This window comes from Hippopotamus amphibius, chromosome 13, assembly GCF_030028045.1.
Source record: "Hippopotamus amphibius kiboko isolate mHipAmp2 chromosome 13, mHipAmp2.hap2, whole genome shotgun sequence".
Lineage (NCBI taxonomy): Eukaryota > Metazoa > Chordata > Mammalia > Artiodactyla > Hippopotamidae > Hippopotamus > Hippopotamus amphibius.
The window spans coordinates 33,483,361-33,505,411 of NC_080198.1; the positions used below are offsets into that span (position 1 = coordinate 33,483,361).

The following is a 22,051-nucleotide window of genomic DNA, read 5'->3' on the forward strand; positions in this document are numbered from 1 at the left end:
CCATCAGCTAGCACAGTGCCTGACTGTGGAACATCTGATGAATGTTTGCAGGTCAGCAGGAGCGCAGAGGCAGGGATGGAAAGAAAGGAGGGCCTGACCAATCACATGGGCTTCAGCTTTTGCATCCGATGTAGCAAGGACTCAATAAATGTTTGATGAGTAAATATGTGGCACCTGCACTTCTCATTTACTGTAGGAAATTGGTACCCAAACATTTAGTCACCAGCATCCTTCAAACATTATCAAAATCATTCAAAAACTATTTACCAACCACCCCCTCAGTGCAGCAGCAAAGTCACAGGAACTCACAAGGGAGGATGCAGGAGAGGCTGAACTCGTAGACCTTTCCCAAGAGTGGTAAGTGATCTGAGGAAACTAAAATACGGGATGTGATGGGGAGTGATGAAGGAGGTGTGTGGCTCCTTTGGTCAGAGAGAAAGGATGCCTCTCTGTGGGGGTGACATTTGAGATGAGACATGGACGATGAGAACAAGGCAGTCATGGTCGCACTGGGGACGGATTCCAGGTAGAGGCGAGAGTAGGCACAAGGATTTGGAATAGAAAAGAGCTTGGTGTTTCTGAGGAACGGACAAAAGGGCTGGAGTATGCCTGGAGCCCAGGTGAGCACAGTGGGCAGCCACAGAGCTCTGGCAAGTCAGAGCGGGGAAGCCAGACTGAGCAGCATGCTGGGGTCATGGCCTGCAGTTTGGGTTTTACTCTAAATGCCAAGGGAAGCCAGACCATCTGAGCCATGTCTATGAAAGGCCCTGCTGACTGCTAAGTGAATAATGCTGGGGCGGAGTGGGGGAACGGGCTGGGGCGGGGGCAGGTGTGCAAAAACAGGTGCCCAGAGCAGAGCTGAAAGGGAACGGAAGTCATGCAGGAAAGACAGGACAGAGGCCCTGTCAAGAGTGACAGGGGAGTGGTCTTGGGGTATTTTGGAACCAATAAGACATAAGGGTGGGGAGGGGTCCAGAAAAAGTCAATGGTGAAGGCCACACCCACACCTGCTGAACTAAAAAGAACCCTTAGCATTTGCATTGAGTAGGTGTGAATGTGAAAAAGAAATGAAGATCAGATTAGGCATTCTTGGTCCAAAAATTATACAAAAATGAAAACGATTAGCTGTGTGGGATGGAAGTCAGTCCTTGCATGATTGAGGATCTGCATCATGTTATAAAAATGACACAAACTTCACACTGAACTTTTTGGGAAAATTATACAGAGTCTCCTCACATGGCCCATTGCCTGAGCTACGTCAGTGGACTTCAACAAGGATTTTAATAGTGCTGCTACCTTTTAAGCTCCCATTTAAACTGGTGTTTGATATGCACTGTCTGCTTAGCATTTAACATATTTACATGTGTACATAGGAAGGCCCACTTCATTCCATATGAGAGTACAATGGCAAGGAATATTTACAATTATTAGCATGTCCATGTGTCAATCTGTATTATCAATAACTTTCTGCCAGGGTCTACCTATAACCCATATGCGACAGCAAAAGGGCACGGAAAAATGAACTGCCTGGGCGTCCACGAGAACAAAGAAACAGAATCAGCACTTGGAGTGGGGTGGGGACAAAGAGTGACACAGGGCCTGGCTGGTGACATCAGGCAGAATTCAGACTGTGGAAACAGCAACAACATTGACTTCCAGAGGGAGTGGGGTGATGCTGTAATGGGAAGATGGCACTGTTATCTGCAGAACTTGGGCTCGTTAAAGAGCTAAGCTGAGTTTGACAGGACAGCAGAAACAGTTTGGTGTCTGAGTATTCTGATGTAGATAACCTGACAGCTCAGGCTTCCCACCCCCGGCCTGGGCCACACAGTTTGGTTTAGAGCATCTACATGGGTTAGGTGGGAAATCACGGGGCTGGAACAGTCAGAGCCGATCTGTCCTGGCCATCAACTGATGCCCTTGAATTCCAGACAACTTCTGACAGCCTGGGAGGGCAGTGCCAAGGCCACAATGGAGGAGACTACATAGCCCTGTTTGCACAGACTCCCGGGATGAAAATAGAGACTGGTGCTAGTGGTGGAGCTTGTTCTAATTCACTTTAAAGAAAGAGGAGGTGCTACCATCTGTTTATACTCTAGACTAGGTTTAAAATGTCTGGTTCAAAACGTCTGGCTACACTCTAGACTTGTTTTGTTCCATAGGGTAGCCTCGAGCCACATGTAGCTCTTGAGCTTCTGAAATGCTGGAATTGAGATGTGCTGTGAGTGTAAAATATACACAAGCTTTCAAAGATTAGTATGAAAAATGTCAAATAGCTCATTAATAATTTTTATGTTGATTGTATGTTGAAACAATATGATTTGGGATATACTGGGTTAAATAAAATATACTTTTAAACTTAATTTCACCTGTTTCCTTTTTCCTTTTTAGATGCAGCTACCAGAAAATGTTAACTTACACAGGCAGCTTATGTCTGTGGCTCACCTTACATTCTTCCTGGACGGCGCTAGTCTAGACAAATGCTCGCTGTAATCACCTGGTGAGGAACCTCTCATTCATCCATGTGGCTGCAAAGACCGGGCCTCTCAGTCACTCTTGTCCTCCACCCATTCTGCCTCCCATTTCCTGAAGAACCAACCAATGTAGCAGAGTGAATTCAGTGCATCCAAACTGATCTGGGGGCTCCTGGTTGTGGCTCTTTCTAGTCATTTTCCCACCTTATCACTTGGTGCCTCAGCTCCCTGTATGTAACGTGGGGGTATGCACTGTGTCACGGAGAACCCCAGCTCCTCAGCCTGGCACCCCCAGTTATCTACAATCTGACTCCAGGCTGTCTTCTAGACCCACCTTCCACCAGGCCTGCCGTCATGCATGTCCTTCCCTTGAGCCTCTGGGCCTTTCCACTGCTCCTGCATCCTAGGCTTGCTAGTAAATTAGTTAATGATTAAAGCCTTTAACAAATTAAAACACTCTGAACAGTATCTGTCACACAAAAAGGAATCAACGAATGTTAAAAAAATGACTAAGACCAACAACAACAATAACAAATACAAAAATGCATCTTCCCTAGTTGTATCTATGGTTACTTATGCACCCTACATATAAAATCTTATCCATTCTATTTGATTTTGAGTTCTCTGAGGCGGGGCACTTCTCTGTAACTGCTCCAAGCAGCTTGCTGAGCCCTAGAACATAATGGCCATCTAGCAAACACTGAGGGAATGAATGGAGATTTCTCTCCATTGTTCCCAACTTCCATCTCATCCATCCCTACACCCAGTGGCCCATGTGACTGGCTAATTTTCATCCAGAATAGAAACCCTTCAGCATCCTTCCCCATCTTCTGGGCTTGCAGACACAGAGCAGACAGCTTTTGGCAAATGTCAACGTGGGTTTCGTGCAAGTGAATCTAGATTTTGCCTGCCCCAGGCTCCTCTGTGGAGGCTTGCCCGTGCTGTGGCTGCTGGAAGGGAGCCTTCTTTGTGTTTTCTTGGTGGTTTGACGAGGCCCACATTCCAGGACTCCTTGGGGAAGGCAATCAATTCAGATGTCCCTTTCTTATGAAATGGAGGGGCACACAGATTACCAAAATCTTAAAGAAAATCATGTCATGCCAAAGGTGGTCCCTTCCTAGTCTTATCTCCCTCAATGCTCTGTCGGGCAAAAGAAAAAGAGACATATCAGGGGCTCCCCATTTTAAGAAAAATTCATAAAGCTCTCAAAGACATGGGAAAAATAAAGTGCAAGAAAAATCAATTGACAGTAGTTCTAAGGAACTATGCTTTGAAATAGTTTTAACCTGAAAGTGAAAGAGGAGCAGAAACCAAGAAAAACCTTCCAGATGTTTAATAACTACTCAAAAAGCATTCCTCAAGGTCTGACTTGAATCCCTCTTGGTGTGCTGCTGTCCTATTCCCCACCCATGTGATGGCCCCCAGCCCAGGTGAAGGTAGCTCCAACAGCCCCCAGTCTAACACACGGGACCCAGCACACTGGGAACCAGGTAAATGTTTGTTGTATCAACATCAGTTAGCCTACAGAAGTCACAAGCAGGTGGCAAGAACAGAGTGGCTGAGAAACACTTGGAGAAAGACTACAGAGAGTCCAGTTATCAACAGAATAGTCTTACTTGAGCAGCTTTGCCAATTAAACCAAAGCCAGTCTGCTGAGTAAGGCTCCTACATCTGAGCTGTTTTGGAGACACTTCATGATTCACACCCAAATCATACAAGATGAAAGAAAATACTGGATAAAATCAAGCCAAATATTAAGTCTTGGGGGAAAATTTTATTGGACAAATTACAAAAATATTGGTATTGTGCTTCAGGAAACCCACTTCTTTCCTCTGGCTGCAGGGGCAGAAACGATCTCAGTGGCACATGGAGAGGGAATAGGAGTTATTTTAAGTGAGTCTGCTCTGTCCTCCGCGCTGGCCACAACCTCCCAATCACACCCACTGTGCTAATCTGGCAGCCTTGGCCAGAACTGAGGGGAACATCCATTTGTAACAAGGATTCAATTATATGGCTGGGTTTGGAGAAGGCCAGTCAGGTTGGAGTGAGAGTTCCCCGCCCGAGCTGGCCAAGGAGGCGGCTGGCAGCTGGCAGCTGGCTGTCTCCAGCTGTATGAGAGTCTGATGGGGTGCATTTATGTCTGGTGCAGACACCAGGTTTCTGGGGGAAGCGCACTAATTACATTATCCAGAAGGACCCAAAGTAAGTGAAAACCAAACAGTGGCTTTGGAGGATCCCTTCATTCACTCCCCTCTTGAGTTCCTCCTCTGTGCTGAGTGACTGGTGGTGAGGGAGACAGAGGGGCGAAGCTTTCTGCTTTTGTTGCTCAGGTGAACAAGACAGAGAGAAACAAACTACTTGCGTGTGCGGGAGCTGGGGCTACTCCCCCCTTGTGTATTGACTCTTATCTGTCATACTTCAGTCACCGCAGCTGCTAGTATATTTGCAGTGCTACTTTAAAAACAGACAACAATCCCAGAAGAAACTGGTACCATAATGTTTATTGCAGCACTCTTTACAATAGCCAGGACATGGAAGCAACCGAAATGCCCATCAACAGATGAATGGATAAAGAAGATGTGGCATATATATACAATGGAATATTACTCAGCTATAAAAAGGGATGAGATGGAGCTATATGTCATGAGGTGGATAGAACTACAGTCTGTCATACAGAGTGAAGTAAGTCAGAAAGAGAAAGACAAATATTGTATGCTAACTCACATATACGGAATCTAAAAATGGTACTGATGAACTCAGTGACAAGAACAAGGATGCAGATACAGAGAATGGACTGGAGAACTCGAGGTTTGGGAGGGGGCGGGGGGTGAAGGGGAAGCTGAGACGAAGCGAGAGAGTAGCACAGACATATATATCCTACCAACTGTAAAATAGATAGTCAGTGGGAAGTTGTAGTATAACAAAGGGAGTCCAACTTGAGGATGGAAGATGCCTTAGAGGACTGCGGTGGGGAGGGTGGGGGGAACTCGACGCGGTGGGGAGTCAAGGAAGGGAGGGAATACGGGGATAAGTGTTTAAAAACAGATGATTGAACTTGGTGTACCCCCCCCAAAAATAATAAATAAATAAATAAAATTAAAAAAAAAAAAAAACAGACAACAGCAGCAACAGCAACAGCAACAAAACACTTTGGTTTCCTCGCATGATAGGGCTCACACAGAATCTCCTAGCATAGCTATTGTCTGCTTGTCTTTTAGCTCAGAGTTGGCCAAGAAAGTTGAGGGTGTGTGTGTGTGTGTGTGTGTGTGTCTGTGTATGAGAGAGAGAGATAAAGAGACAGAGACAGACAGATACAGAGAGATAGAGGGAGGGAGAGAGACAGACAAGCACAGACAGGCTTAGCTGAGGTTGCACAGACTAAGTTGATGTCAGGTTGAAAGCAGAATTGCATGCAGACTGCAGAATTCCAAGGACTCTGTACCTATTCATGTGCGTGTGTGTGTGTGTGTGTGTGTGTGTGTGTGTGTGTGTACACAATCCCTCACCAATGTTTATCATAATAATATGAACCAACTGAATAATAAAAGTGTTCTTTAAATTAACCCCCCTAAGCATCCACCACCACCATGTCCTCCCAACTTTTATAACAGCTAAGCACAGATCAATAAAATCAATAAAACACAAATAGGGTGCCTGTATAACCAGCACTGTCCCCACAGTGTCCTGGGGCCTGCTTTGTCACACAAAGCTCTTTACTTGCATTATCCCATTTATACTGACAACCAATAATATTATATACTTTGGTTATGGCAAGATTACAAGAGAAAATTATGCTCAGAGAGGCTGTATAACGTGCCCAAAGTCACACAGCTGTGCTGTGGCAGGAATCAAGGACAACCTATATACTGCTGAAGTTGAGTTCCTTCCACTTCACTGCTGTCTCTCTCCCACTAGGAAAATGCAAAACTCAAGGCAGGGTCAACACCCACTACTGATCACATTCAGACAGGTTAGGTCATGCAATCCTCGATGGTGGGCATCACGCCAAACCTCTTCTAAATATGTCATGGCCTCAGGGTCACAGATCGAAAAATGGGACAGATGGCCCATTGACCCAGGCACTCCCTGTGTTCTTATCATGGATCAATTGCTTCATCTGGTTTGGGTTTGGGTTCTCACAAGTGAGTTGTACAGCACTTGCTTGGGTTATCCCATTTATGCGAATCTGACCTTAGCTACCATTTCTGGTGAAATCATTCAGTGCAATATTTCAGCAGTGAGAAGAATAGAAATGACTTGTATCTGTGAATATTTGCACTGTCAGGAGATGATCGGTGTTGACTGGTTGGCCTGCTTTTCTAAGAGCCTTTAGGCCGCCTTCTCAGTAGCTACAGCTCTGGAAAGTGCATGAGATGGATCATTTGCAAACAGACCATTTGCTGCATGACCAGGAGATACAAAAGACCAGAAAGACCTTGTGAGCTGTCTGTGCAGATGGGAGCTGCTCACTTCCATTGCTACAGAGAAAGGGGAGGTACCTTCGTGACTTCTGATACCTGGTTCCATTTTGTAACCTCTTCAAAAGCTGATAAATAGAAAGTTAATTCATTCACAAGCAGAAGACCCAGGTTTGATTGTTTCATTTACTCTGATCCACTCCAACTTGGAATAAATAAGCACAAGGAGCCCGTCCTCAGCCACACCAAACACAGAACTCCTACCGCCCCCCAACTGGCAACCCCAACTGGAAGGCTCAGAGGTGGATAATGTGCTAAGCTTTTTAAACTTAAATATGTTTTTAGACTTAAATATCCTTAAAAAGTTAGTAGCTTTTTCAATCAGACTTTTCAATGATTCTGAGTTACGTTTAGAATTAGCTAACCAGTAAACTCCTTTTTTGATAAAAAGATTGTTGAAGTCAAGTATTACCTTAAGTCCCATCTTGAAGCATGCATATGGGATCCACATGATGTGGCCATGACTCCATTAATACCAGGGTGATCAGACCAAAGTTGGATGGTGGTGGAGCAAAAACATGAACTTTTTCTAAACAATGATTCAAGCGAGAAGCAAACTGGTCCCCACGATGTTTCACCAATAAACATTCGCATAGCAGGCACTGCTGCTATTTTCTAATTTTGATGAAAGGGAAAAAGACATGTGGGGTGGGTGTGTGTGTGTCTGTGTGTGTCTCTTGTGTAGCTATAGGAAACGAACTACACTTTCTTAACATTCAAAAGCAGTGTTTACTATTACTCTTTATACTTTTATATCTTCTTTAAAATTAGCTAACTACAGACTGAAAGGGATGTCCTTTTTTCAGCACATTGCAGCTAGTCCAGAGATGGCAACGTGTGGTGCACTTACTGCCAGTGCCCCTCCAGAGTCCACAGTGCACCAGGGCCTCCTGTCTAACAAGCCTGGCTGCCCTTCAGAATCTTCCTCAACACAGTGCTCCAGGCAGCCTCTCCCCAGGGATCAGAGTGGACCGTGATATTCTGGGCTGTCCTGGATTTGGTCTAACCCCACTCACTTCAGAGAGAGTGAAAATGATGATGAAAGAAAACAGCTTACACGTCAGCTCACCAAACAATGCTACTGGATACCGCTTAGGCAGGACAAGGAGACAATCTCAACTATTTCAATTAAACACAAAAGGTATTGTTGAATACTTTCAAGGCAGCAGGCACTGCACTTGGGTAATGTACTTTGGGGGCAAACCCCATCATAATGAATTCCCAGGGATCTTGGATCTAACTTGTTGTATCAAATGTAACTTTCAATAGTTTGTCTCAGGCTGGAGTGTGAGAGACCATTTGTTATGTAAAGGTACCTATTATGATGGGTTTCAAGCTATCCAGAGTTTAAAATTCTTCCATATATTGGCAGAGGTGAAATACATACGTGCATATAAACATATACAAATTTATATATAAAAGCATGATCGCAAATATATTTACACTACATTATTGACGTGTGTCAAAATGTTCATTAAAAACTATTAAAACAACTTTTGGAGACAGCATTATGAACTGAGCATTTCAAGTGAAAACTGCAAAGTGTCATCACTGTAGAACTGAAGAAAATCTTTTTAAAATCATAAAGGGAGAAACACAGAAATAAGTATTTCTCTTACCAGTGGTCTGAGCTCTGGATGCGTCAGGATATATCCATTATTTGTGATTGCAAAGGCATAGCCGTGAATCCCTAACTGTAAGAAGAAGCGAGAAAGAAACCTTCATTAGCGTGCTCCCTGGTGAATTCACAAAGCAGAAAGCAGCCCGACGTTTAGTAATTTACAGCTTAAACTTGGCATTCATAACCCTTATCAGCACAATATTTCATTAAAATGAATGCAAGGCGCTGATCCTTGACATTTGGTGGAAATGAAGACTTGTCACAGGATAAGCTCAGCAAACAGCACAATTTAAAATGTCACAGACCCACATTGGCATCCAAGCCCTTACTTTGATTTATTTAAAATGAAAACAATTATATTTTTAAGAAAAGCAAGTGGCTGATGTTTCTGGAGGCCCTACGTCCAAGTGCACAAAATTTTGTCAACCTGGCTGTCTTCTCTCTACCTGAGATAAGGCGAGAGGGGCCTCTCTCTGATGCAGATCTAGGCTCCCTACAATCCCACACCCCTGGGGGCCACTGCCAGCACGCACTCTCTTAGGCAGTCACTTTCCATAATTCTTCAAGGATAAAAGTGTCCCCACCAGCCTATAGAGGAGCCTGCCAAACCCTTTTATATCCTTTCGTCTTTAAATTGTGAGGCTGCCAAGCTTTTCCGTGCATGCTTCCATTGACACAAAGCCTGGGTAATTTTCTATGCAGAGCCTCACTTAATTTATGTTTTCTGACTAAATGGGACTATGGGAAATAGTTTGAAAGCAATGAAATGTTTTATTAGCTTTAAAAAGTATGTAATCAAATTTAACACTGCACTTATTTAAATAATAATCCCAGCTTTTTGACAATATTTCTATTACACAGTTGACTGCACCCATTGGCTACAATAAATTTACCTACAAATCATTCATGTATTAAAATGGCCTCTGGCATAAAACCCATACTGATCTCTCTCTCTGAAGAAAGAAAATGTAACCCACTTTTGCCAGAGCAGTGAAAGGGGAGAAGAAAAAGAAATCCTCTGTTTTTTCCAACAAGTTATTTCATAGTTCTGAGCCCTCAGTCTTACTTCTCTTTAAAATTCTCTGCTGCTCACATTCTTGAATATGATACTATTAAATGATCCAGACAACAGAGTTTACAAACCAAGAATGACCCTGTCTGCTTGTTAGCTTAACGTCAAGGTGATGTGAAATTAACTTCAGATAATTTAACACCAGCAATTAAAAGTTTTCCTTGCATTACATAAAGCAAATACGCACGTGGTAGTCAAGGGCAACAGACATTTTCTTCTGGAGTTACCCTGCACGCCAAGGCTTAATAAGATTCTACTTGATTCTAATGATAAAAGTATATTTCATTATGCTGTGAAAGATAAACCAGAGATTTCCTATCCTTTGAGATGTATATCATCTCTTTCATCTTGTCTCTTGGAAAAATGTCAGACACAGTCAACACTGCATTAATTACCTTTATTATGTCCCAGTGTAATATGGACTGGAGGGGTCAAAAAGGACTCAGAGAGTTTGACTTTTTCCATTAAAGGTAAAAGTGGTATTTGGTTGGAAATTCAAACTCACAATGAGACCAAACAAATAATATTTTATCATCAGCTAATATATTCAGGGCCTTCTAATGTACTTTCCTTCACTTCTTGGTTTGCTTGTAGGAAGTAATACTCAAAAGAAGGTAAAACTCCATGCATATGCCCTCCTAATGCCCTCTACTTTTCTTGTGTAGCACTTATCAAAATGATAATAATCCATTATTTGTGAGGTTGACCATAAGTAATCTAGGCATTGGTCAAGGCCTTTGATTATTTAATGCCTGTCTCCCGGTCAGAATATAAGTTCTGTGACAGCCAAAGTCAGACCACGTCATTATGGAGGGGTGGTTGGGATGGAGGGAAGAGGGGCAGAGAAACTGGGAAGTAGAAAAGGAGGAAGGAGGGAAACAAAAGAAACTAAATTGAGTGCAGACCCTACAAAGCTATCCTAAACTCTGCTTCCTCCCTGGGATGACGAGACTGAGCTGACCCTCCCACTCAATGTCCTCCACCTATTGTTTAACTGCCCTCTCTGCTTCCCTATTGCTCACTCATGCCTCAGCCTGCTAGAGTCTGCCTCTGCTGCGACCCCTCGCCCACCAAGATGCTACCTGAACTCCTTCCTCTACAGCTGCCAGTGGCCTCCTAATTGCCAAACCCTATAGAAAGCTCTGCCTCCCAGTGTGTGTTGGCCATCTCAGCCTGGACATCCCACAGGTGCCCCAGAACCCCCCTGTCCAACATGGCGGCTCTTTCCCTTAGCACTGCTCTTCCTGCTCTTCTCTCTCAATTGGCATCACCACCAACCACCCAGACTCCCAAGTCAGAGACTCCTTTCTCTTTCATCCCCAACTTCTTGACCTCAGTAACTACTAATTTTTCCTCCAGAAATTACTCAGATTCAACTCTGCTTCCCCACCCTACTATCCATGTAGATTTAATATAACAGATTTCCACAATGGTCCTACTTGCTCTTCCTGTCTCAAAGCTTGGCCCATCAAAGTCATCCTTCAGATTAATCAAAGTCAAAAGTAACTCTGACCCTGCTGCTCCCCTTTGTAAAACCCACTAAAGACCTCTTTCATGTGTAAGATAAAATCCATGGGCCCATCCATTAAGTCTCCCTGGGGTCTGTTCCTACCTAGTTAACCAACACTGCCTTCTTCCACTCATTGCCTCTCAGAGACAATATCCCCCCTGCAGTTTTTTATTTCCACCTAGACCTTTACTCACACAATGCGAGCTGCCAGGAGCGCTGCTCCTTCCCATCTCCCCCAGCTAATTCCCACCCATGCTATGAGCTCAGCCTGAAGATCTCCTATAAAAGATTTCTCCTGTTGCGCCCTCCATTCCATACCATGTCTCCATAAAACCCTGAGAATTTTTCCATTATTACCTTCACCCTAATGCATGAAAATGCTACACTTACTTTTCTGCCTGCCTCTCAAGCCTAGTTGGTTGTCTTTCTTTCCTCTGCCTTGTTCTAGATAAGGCAGTGCCTCCCCCATCAGAACGGGCTCTTTGTGGGGAAGGAACCACCTCACTCATTTTTTTAAAATATTTATTTATTTATTTATTTTTATTTGGTTGTGCACAGTCTTGGTTGTGGCAGGTGAATTCCTTAGTTGAGGCTCACCGGCTCCTTAGTTGTGACATGTGGGCTCCTTAGTTGTGGTATATGAACTCTTAGCTGAGGCATGCCTGTGGGATCTAGCTCCCTGACCAGGGATTGAACCCGGGCCCCTTGCATTGGGAGCACGGAGTCTTAACCACTGCACCACCAGGGAAGTCCCCCACCTCACTCACTTTTTACTTCTCCAGTCTCTAGCATAACATCTGGCACATGACAGGTGCTCCAGTTAAGGTCTGCATGTATTTAAGATACTCATCACTCTACCCAAATATTACCTAGCTCATCTTCAAAGTTTGAGCTAAAGTAAATATTGAACATGAGCTGAAAAGGAGAAGCTGATTTGCTATGGGAGGTACACAGTCAGTCCTCCTTGAGCCTGTACCTGAGAAAGTCTTCCTGACATTCAGAAACTTTCTGGTTAAAATCCTTCCCAGGAGAACAGTCTGAGAAAATAACATCAGAATGTTTTGTTGGTTGGTTGATGGCATATGGATATAACCTAACGTCGATGTAAGAAGAGAAACTGAGCAAATATGAAAACACATTCTGCGGATGAGTATCTCAGAAAACCTAAAGCTTGTATGTGCCAATGTCCAACATTTGTTTTGGGCCCCAAATCAATATACAGATGAAATCTCTAACTTTTGTTTCATCTGAAATAGAACCAGTCTTCCTGTCCATTCTAATGTGCAGTCCCGTGGAGTAATAAGAGAACAGATGGGACACAAGTTCTTCCAGCACTTGAGGAGGCCAAAGGGGCCCTCATCCTGAAGCAGTCTCTTCTGGAGGCCAGGAGCCTTGTGGTCCAACAGCCCAGGGAAGGAGGTGCTTCCCTTCCAAGTGCAGAGATTTGGGGCTAATGAAGTGAGCCCAATTATAAAATGGCTCGTTACGTTAATGGAGGCTGTGGTGTCTGGAAATTATTGCTGGGGTGTCTGGAATTCTTAATAAAAATTACAGGAAGTCTGATTACTTGTGGGAAAATCTATGAAGCTAAGGTAAAAGAAGGAATTGTATCTTCTGGGAAAACCCCAAGAGCCAAGAGCTGACTCATCTTTACAAGGTGTTAATCAAGAGAAAAAGGTGTGATTTGCACTCTACTCCCTGGAGCTCTCCTCTCTCAGATGAAAGAGCCCCGTTCAAGCATGGCTCACTCTGGCTGCCATGCACACCTTTTCCCAAGGCTCTTGTGGGAACCAGAGGAAGGAGAACTTAGATTAAGGTATGTCATACCTGGGTCTGTGTTTCCCAGACCCTGGGGAAAGCATAAAACAGAAGTGCCTGTATTTCAGACACTGCTGGTTAATTTTCTGTAGCTGATCTTCCTCTATCCCCTTGTTACACTTTGTTTCATTTATCTTTTACTAGCTGAGTTATACTGAGAAAGTCATTTGACATATCCTCATCTAAAAATGGGGCTGAGTGGTACCTACTTCAATGGAGTGGAATAAGGATTCAGTGGGAATAGTGGATATAAAACACTTTTACCATACCAAGCACACAGTAAAAAGTTCAATGACTGTTTTATTGTATTATTTTAGCTACTAATATTATTTTAAATATTTTAACTATTATGTAAACTATTACTATTACTGTCCTTTATTGTTCCTAATGGCTCTAGGGTAATAAAGGCTAAAAGCTTGGATTGCTAGTTGTAAGACTTGGAGAGATATTTAAACTTTCTGAGCCTCTGTTTCTTTAGCCAAGGGTAATAGCAGTGTGTACCTATTATTAAGTGAGATAATGCTATAAAGAGCTTAGCACATTGCCTGGAAGAGGAAGCTTTGAGAAACAGACTCACAGGGCAATTGTTATCAGTTCCTATATGTTCATACTTTCTTGATTTATTGGGCATATATTAAATAGTGGCCCTGTATTTGGACTTCTACATCTTCTTATATGATGCAAGAGGCTTAAGAGTGTTAAGGAAGGTGGGAAGCCCTTCCTTAAACAGCGAGCCAGCAATTGTGGGTATCTAAGTCTGGGGATTTCAATAAAAGTAAAGTCCACTATCTTTAGGGGCCTCAAATACCTCCCTAATCCTCTGAGTTTCCGTCTCTGGGTAGCTTACAGTGTCCAACACGTGATTATGTGAGTTTGGATCAACCAGATGTCCTATTGTGCTTCTGGAAACTTAACTTCAACTGTAAAAGCCTTGTTGGTGAATGAACCTGGTTGTTCAGGCTCCACGGTGACAGTAGGAAGAAAGACCTTCGTCATCTCAATAAACACAGTCAAAAAAGTTCTTTTGTTAAGGAGGACACCTTTTGTGAGCCTCGACGCCTGGTTTTACCTTAGAGCCCATTTCCTCTTATTATGAAGGTAGCTTTCTAATTTGATCACCTAAGTGAATCAGCATATGGGAACAGACATGGCTTGCTTGTCCAAAGAATTTTCCTCTTCTAGGAGTGGAGCAGGTGCTAAGGACTGGTTAGGAAGCACTGGGAAGAACTTAAACTTCTGGGTTCTCTGAGAAGCCTGGGCCAGCAGGTAGGGGTGCTGCATGGAGGGTGGTGATGGTGTTGATGTCCAGGGCTAAGGGGAGCCCTAGAAGGCAGGAGTACATGCCTCACATCCGAACAGTCCCCTATAGTTCTCACTCCTCAGCCCTTCATCTTCCTTCCGTGGCCTATTTTGTTTTCTTAGGAAAAACAGTGTAGAGGGAGATGATTTTAGGCAGCATATAGGCCCTGTATTAAACCTACTAGCCAGAAGCACTAGTAAGAGTCAGCCTTTTTAAAAGTTATTCCATCCTTCCAATTATATCAAAAAGAAACTTCCCATTTACTGTATCTCTAACATTTGCCTTTAATACTACCTTAGAAGTAAAAGAGAGAACAGACCTCAAATTTAGAATCTTGGAATCAAACAATTCTTTAATACTATTATTTTGTTTTTATAATTTTTTTTACAATTATCTTCTGTAATGCAAATTGACACTGGCTTGTCTTTTTAGAAATGATGTGGTGTTTCCTATTAAAATTTAGTTAAGTGAAGAAAGTTTCAGGCTGCTTCACAAATGAAGTATTAACTAAATAATGATACAGAAAGTATATGAAATAGTATGTGAATGGTTTAGATCTGCTCTAAGAACATGGGTCTAGGCTCAAATCACACTCACCACCTCCTATTTATGTGGCCCTGAGCTCTGTGAACATAAGCCCTGCAAACCTGAGTTTCCTTATGAGCAGAATGGATATAACAGCCCTGTGCTTACCTGAGGAGGGTTTCACAGCATGAGAGGGGTAATGCTCTTTGCACAGCGCTGAGGCTGGGCAAATATTATCTGCTAATGTTATACCATGAGACATCCCGTTTTGTACCACAAAATGGTGCTTTGTATAAATAGGTGATTTCTGCACCTGTCACTTTGCATCCAACCCTCTGAGGGGTGACCTTATCATTTTGGCTACAGCCATCTGTTTAGCTGACTTGCTTGGATAAGGGTTTGCTGTGATGCCTGGTGATCTGTTCTCTTGCTCCTATCCTGGCCCTCTGTCAAAAGGTGGACCTATCCTTGTCATCAAACTTAAGAATCTCACTTAATACACATGACCTTGTATCATAAGCCTTTCCCCATGTCTTTCAAAATTCTTTGAAAACCCCATTTTCAAAGGTGGTAGAGGATCCCAGCGTGTGGTCGCCTAGTCCATTGTTCATTTAACCCATCGTTCTGTTGGGCATTCTGGGTTAGCAAAGGATCAGTGGATATGAAGCCACGGGTGCCGGAATCTGGGGTGGGAAAGCTGTCAACAGCTCTCTGCAAGCAGCTCCCCCTGTGGAAGAGGGCTGCAGGTACCAGGGGCCAGGGGTCACACCTGTCCTCTTGAGCAGTGTGTTACCATTGCTCCTGACTGATGACAGTGGTTAATGCTTCGCACAAGTCTACGAGAAGGTTCTATTGTTATCACCCTTGGACAGAAGAGGAACTAGGGATTTGAGAGAGTTGTCCACACCCAGCTCCTCAGTGATGGAACTGAACTCCAAATGTATCTGCTTCCAGAGCTCTATCTACTGCCTTCCTCCTGCTGAGGCCCAGGAAGGCCCAGGGGTCTCTCACAACTGTGGTGAGGCAGGTTCAACACATCAGGGAATGAGGTGGTATGGGAGGGGGCCCTGCCAATTAGCCAAGAATCTCAGATTCCCAGCCCAAAGGAGCTTGCCTCCCTCCAGATGGGCACAAAGGGAACCCTCGTCAGTCTCTGAGTGGGCCAGAGATGGAGACGGGCGAGCTGGTCTGCTTGGTGCTGCGGGAAGAGGGGACAGGTACGGTTTCAACCTTTGTGTGGTCAGGGAAACCATGTCAGTCCATGAACTGCCCCGAGGATGAGGAGCAGGGGCTGCTTTCTGCGCCGCTGCTGCACTCCCACGCACACACACACAGAGATGGCTCTTGGGCAGTTCCACAGGGATGGGATAAGGTTTAAGGGGACCCTTCTCTTCCCACCTCTTGATTTGCTTTTCTGGGGAGCCCCCACCAGGGAACAGGTTAGAGTTTTCTGCATGGGGTTCAAGGACTCTCTGGGCCATCTTTTTAAAAGGAGAACCCAGTCATGCTAACTCCCCTGGCTAACCTATGTATCAGAAAAATATAACGACCACATCTCAACTTATGACTTCACATGTGATTGTTCAGGCTGAGATTAGAAGAGATAATTGAAATTTTAGAAGATCTTTTCACTAACTGTGCTGGTGGTACAAAGACAAGACAATGTGTTACAATGGTGGGAAGAAAAAGGCTGAAGCTGGGACAACACTGCTCTAAAGGTAGTAGAGTGTGACCCTGACTTGGGTGGAAACCAGGCTCCTGGCATGTCCGTTGCTCAAGAACATAAATACCAATTAACATCATCCCCATGGACCCCAAAATGGTTACTGCCACCATGTCCCCTTCATAGAGACTTGCCACCTCCTGCACCCAGCCCAGGTGGCAGCGCAGTCTGTCACTGTGGGTGCCCCACCTGCCCCAGACAGGACAGATCCAATCTGCAGACTTCTGGGAAACTGTGGAGCTGGGGATGCTTGTTCTCATGGAAACAGGGTTAGGCTGCAGGTGGCACTGGGATGACACTTTAGAGAGCCCCTCTGTCCCCAAATGTGGAAGAACTAAATAAACCAAAGAGTATTTCTGGGAATACAGCCAGGTAAAGGGGAAAGCGTGACCTTCTCCTGTGGCAGGGCTGGCCTCACGAGCAAAGCTGGGTTCTGGCATATCCACTGCCCACCCACCCCACCCACCCCTGACCTTTTCTGAACCCTTTCCACCTAGTGTTCCTTTTACATGTTGTTCTGAACTCTCAAGGCAGTGGCCTTCCGAGGCCTGCCCTAATCTCTTTGCTGCAAAAGTACCTACTCCACCCTCTCAACTATCTCCAGAACTTAAAACAAAGTTACAGTTCTATTAGTGCCATAGGTTTAATGTAGCATTAGGAAAGGAATATTAATTTGTACCCCATCACCTTCCAGGATAAAGGGAATACGTATTCAATAGAGTCGGAGACAACTTTTCTTTGTGTCTCATTAGGTTCCAGTTAAGAAGTAACAGATTTTAGAGGGTCCTCAGATTGGGGTGGGTCAAGATTGGCTTAGAAAAACATCAGAGATATAAGATTTGTGTAGACCTGCATAGACTTGTGTAGACTTCCACAGACTCACACAAACCTGGGTAGGCACATGTAGACTTAATCAGATCTGCCTGGACTATTATTATTGCACCAAAACATACAAAACAACACAGAGCCCTCTAGAAAGTGAGTAGAAGGGCCTTTTTCCTTCATGTTTTCCTTGTCATTATGGCAGGCAGTGAAATTATCTTGTGCACTTGGCCCTTAACTATTACTTTTGTGATGCATTACCTTGTATTTGGGGATGGTCTTCAGAAGTTCTTTCACTGGGACATCTGTGCCGACCACACCCAGAAGAATGCCCTTCGATCTCTGTTGAAAAGAAACATTAAACAATAACAATAGTATGTTAATTTGGTAGAAGAAATTGAATCTCCTGAGAAATTACACACCAGAGATCACTGTCTGGTGCCTTCTTCAAACTGAGAGAGATTGAAAATTAACCCAGATATTCAAGAGGGAACCTCTTTCATTCCCCATCTGCTACCCAAAATATTCCTAGGCAAGAATGGTAGCTTCTCAGGCCAAACATTACCTACTATAACCCTCAACGTACACCCATACCAAGACAGCCTAAGAACCATTTTCTTCTCTCTCCTGAAAATTAAGAATTTTAAGATGCTAGGGACTTATAATCATTAATCAGTTTCTCTTATGGAAACTTTTTATAGGAAACACTTAGCATATTAACTACTTTCTCAATTTACACTGCCATCTGGTGCCCAGGAGAGAGAGACTACATAGCCAGAGAAAGATGCAATAATCCTAAAATTTTTAGCAGCAAGTTGGAATCAAGGACTAAGGTGAAGGAATAGGCCTTCAGGGTCCCAGGTCCCAAGGTTAATGTGTTGTGCTAAACTTTCTGATGTCAGAAAGGGCCTTCTAGAGGAAGATATACATTGCTATTGTCAGTTGTTTCCCCCCAGTTCAAGTGCCCCCAGAACTTCAAGCTGTGTTCTTATTTGGAAATAGTGTCTTTATAGATGTAATTAATGAAGGATCTTGAGGCAAAATCATCCTGGATGTAGGATGGGGCTTATATCCAATGACTTGCATCTTTATAAGAAGAGAGGACAGAGAGACAAGGAGAGAAGGCCATGTGAAGACACAGGGAGAGATTGGAGTTATGCTGCTACAAACCAAGGAACATCTGGGGCCACTGGAAGAGGCAAAGAAGGAGCCTTGTCTAGAATCAACTCCTCGATTTTGAACTTCTAGAACTTCCAGCCTCTGGAATTGTGAGGGTACATTTCTATTATTGTAAGCCACCTCATTTGGGGCACGTTGTTGCCATAGTCCTGGAAATCTAACTCAAGGATAGTACCTATAAATCAGAGACAGGTCATCCCCCTACAAGGTTTCTTTCTGGGGGTTTCCTTCCTCTGGTCATTTAAACACTTTAATTTTGGAAATTGCTACATACTGTAAAATGATGCCAGCTTGAATTCCTCTCATCTATTCTTCATTTCACGATTTTAACAGCAGGATTAAAAGTGAGGAAAAATTATACGTCCTCCATCCTTAAATTAAATGAGTAAATAAAGGTCACCAGAGCTTGAGTCAGAGGGGGTCTGAGATAACAGCCCTCCTAGCATCAAGTAGGAAATCTAGTTACTGTACTCACAGTTTCGTTCTGCTTACTAAACACAGGCATGGCGACCGTGGTCATCAGGACAGGGCCCTGATCGTCAGCAAGCTGGGTGGAGAGAGAAAAGCCAGTTACCTGAGAATGTTCTCAGATAAACAGTGCTGGAGGCCATACCTTTTGATGATCTCATCCTTTCCTGAGGAGGAGCTGTTGGGAATGGACCAGTGCCCACTCAAGTCTTCACAGCATAGGCGGGAGGGCAATATTCCTCCACCAAGGTGTGCAGATGAGGATCCCAGCCCTGCCTCCCCGGAAGGGGAAACAACGTCAGTTACCATTAGTCACTCCAACCAATCTGTTTACTGCATTCAGCCATTTGAGTTCAAATAAAGCCCTGTTTGGATCTTAGTGATTCATTTTATTTTATTACTACAGATTGATTTTAAGGTTTTACTTTGCAGACTTTTATGTTCAATATGTGCAATATTAATGCTTCTCCTTAATCTGGAAATTGAGGATCAGAAAGCATGAGCATAAAGGGTTTTATGAGTTGCCCCTGCTGGAAACAATGGAATCTGGAAACATTTATTCTCCCCAAGGTAGCTGAGTCATGGCCTTTTTGGACCTCTACATATCTCTGTATGCCAGTTTCAGATGGAAGACAAACAGAATAAAAACAAAATAAAAAAATAATTTGATTGTCTCATCTTTAAATCACTGGTAAGAAGCTGAATATTCCTCCTGGAAGAAAAATCATTGAAATTTGGCACATAATACATTTCTTTAACTCACTGAATTGCATACAAATGCATTGAGACCCACCATCTCATCTGTCTTTCACAACAGTGTTAAGAGAAAGGCAGGAACCCCTATTCTGCCCCATTAACAAATGGGGAAACTGAGTCTTGGACCACAGTAGGCTTTTGTCCAAGACAAACTTGGTTCTAATTCTTAGCTTTGAATCTTCATTAACTGCATTTTCTAAGCCTTCAGGTCCTCATATGAAATAATGCCAATGATTCCCCAGCACTGTTGCCATGAAGATAAAATGTGAAACTTGCCCAGCAAGGTATCTGGCATCTACAGGTGTTCTAAGGATGCTAGTTTCCTTTCCCTGCCTTCAAGGTCACATGGCTAGCAATTAGCAGAGTCTCTAATAAGATCAAAGCATATGGCACTCTAATAGGGACCAAAATTGGCAACTCTGGTGGGAGAGGTTTACTTCCTGGTTTCAAAGCTCATTCAAGCTTCAAATGAAGCAATTTGTGAGTGAGAATCCACTATCTTCAGTAGAGAGTGTTTTCTGATGTTTGGGTACTTCTCTGTCACTTTAATTCCATGGAAAAAGCAGGTGTTTCTCCCTCAGTCTTCTTGGGAAAAGGCATTATAAAGAGGAGATTCTAAAATCTAGAGGTCCGCATGGGCTGGCTGGCCTCCTGAGAAAAGGTCATTAAAGTCAGTCAGTCTCCTAGCAGTCTTGTTCTTCCAATAGGTTATTTGAGCAATAGGACCTCATTATATGTAATGCGGTACAGAGAACACTCCAGCACCTGAGTGCCCTAGAAATGCATAATCCCAGATTCTCTGAATCTGAATCTTTAATAACTAGTATGTGTATTAAAATGCAAGAAGCACTGTTAAAAGGCAATCCTTTCCATCATCAATAACCATGATAGTTAAAAGAGAAACTTATATGAGTTGGGAAAACTCCTAATAGGGATAGAGGAGGCCATATTTTTATTAGCTTTACCTCTGTATCAAGATGGGCCTATATTCCTCCATGACAAGCAAAACAAGTCAAGAATCTCATGACCTCTGAAGGACTGGTAATTCATGATGTGATGGTTGATTTTATGTGGCAACTTGATTAAGCAACAGTGCCAGTTGTTTGAACAATACCAGTCTAGATGTTGTTGTGAATGTATTTTTTAGATGTGATTAACGTTTAAATCCATTGGCTTTGGAGATGGCCAAAATGATGGAGTAGGAAGACCCTGAACTCACCTCCTCCCAAGGACACACCAAAATCACAACTACTTATAGAGCAACTATCTGTGAGAACAACCTGAAGACTAGCAGAAAAGATTTTCTACAACTGAAGACATAAAGAAGGAACCACAACGAGATGGATAGGAGAGGTGGAGACGTGGTAAAGTAAAGACCCATACCTCCAGGTCAGCAACCTACAAATGGGAGGAATATCATAATCATAGAGGTTCTCCCCAAGGAGTGAGTGGTCTAAGGTCTACATCAGGTTCCTTAGCCGAGGGGTCCCACACTGGGAAGACCCCAGAACATCTGGCTTTGAAAACCAGCAGGGCTTATGGTTAGGGGAGCCATAGAGTTATAGCACATGAAGAGTGCTTGCAAAATCTCACAATCTCCAAGTCCCAGCACAGAGGCAGCAGTGTAAAAGAAGCCTAGGTCAGACCTACTTGCTGACCTTGGAGAGCTTCCTGGAGAGACAGGAGGCAACTGGGACTCCCCCGGCAGGTAGAGATGCTGGCAGCAACCATTTGGGGGTGTTTGTTCTACCACAACAACAGTGGCAAGCCCCATTTTCGAATCCTCCCTCTAGCCTAGAGCAACAGGGACCCAGTCCCACCCACCAGTGGCCTGGCACCAGAACTAAGCTCCTTGAGGCTGTACAGAGAGCAACATACAGGGATAGACCCGGAGGGATCATGCACCCTGATTTCAAACTATACTACAAAGCTACAGTCATCAAAACATGGCACTGGCACACAAAAAAAGACACATAGATTAATGGAACAGAATAGAGAGCCCAGAAATGAACCCACACTTATATGGGTTCATTATATAAATAATCATATGGGCAATTAATCTATGACAAAGAAGCCAAGAATATACAATGGGGAAAAGACAGACTTTTCAATAAATGGTCTTGGGGAAACTGGACAGCTACATGCAGAAGAATCAAATTGGACATCCTCAAATCATATACAAAAGTAAACTAAAAATGAGTTAAAGACTTAAATGTAAGACCTGAAATCATAAAACTCCTAGAAAAAAACAGGCAGTATGGTCTTTGACATTGGTCTCAGCAGTATTTCTTTTTTTTTTTTTTTT

The 22,051-nt window shown here is 43.5% G+C and overlaps 1 protein-coding gene across 1 annotated transcript in view; it reads right to left on the reverse strand.

Moving 5' to 3' along the window:
- The window catches only part of CACNA2D3 (calcium voltage-gated channel auxiliary subunit alpha2delta 3), a 781,884-nt gene that overhangs the window by 191,391 nt on the left and 568,442 nt on the right, over positions 1 to 22,051 (reverse strand). Inside the window, exons 15-17 of the mRNA XM_057705866.1 lie at positions 18,998 to 19,069; positions 17,605 to 17,685; positions 8,572 to 8,646 (exon numbers count right to left, since the gene is read on the reverse strand). Of these exons, the coding sequence (XP_057561849.1) occupies positions 8,572 to 8,646; positions 17,605 to 17,685; positions 18,998 to 19,069 (228 nt within the window). The remainder of the gene's footprint in view (positions 1 to 8,571; positions 8,647 to 17,604; positions 17,686 to 18,997; positions 19,070 to 22,051) is intronic.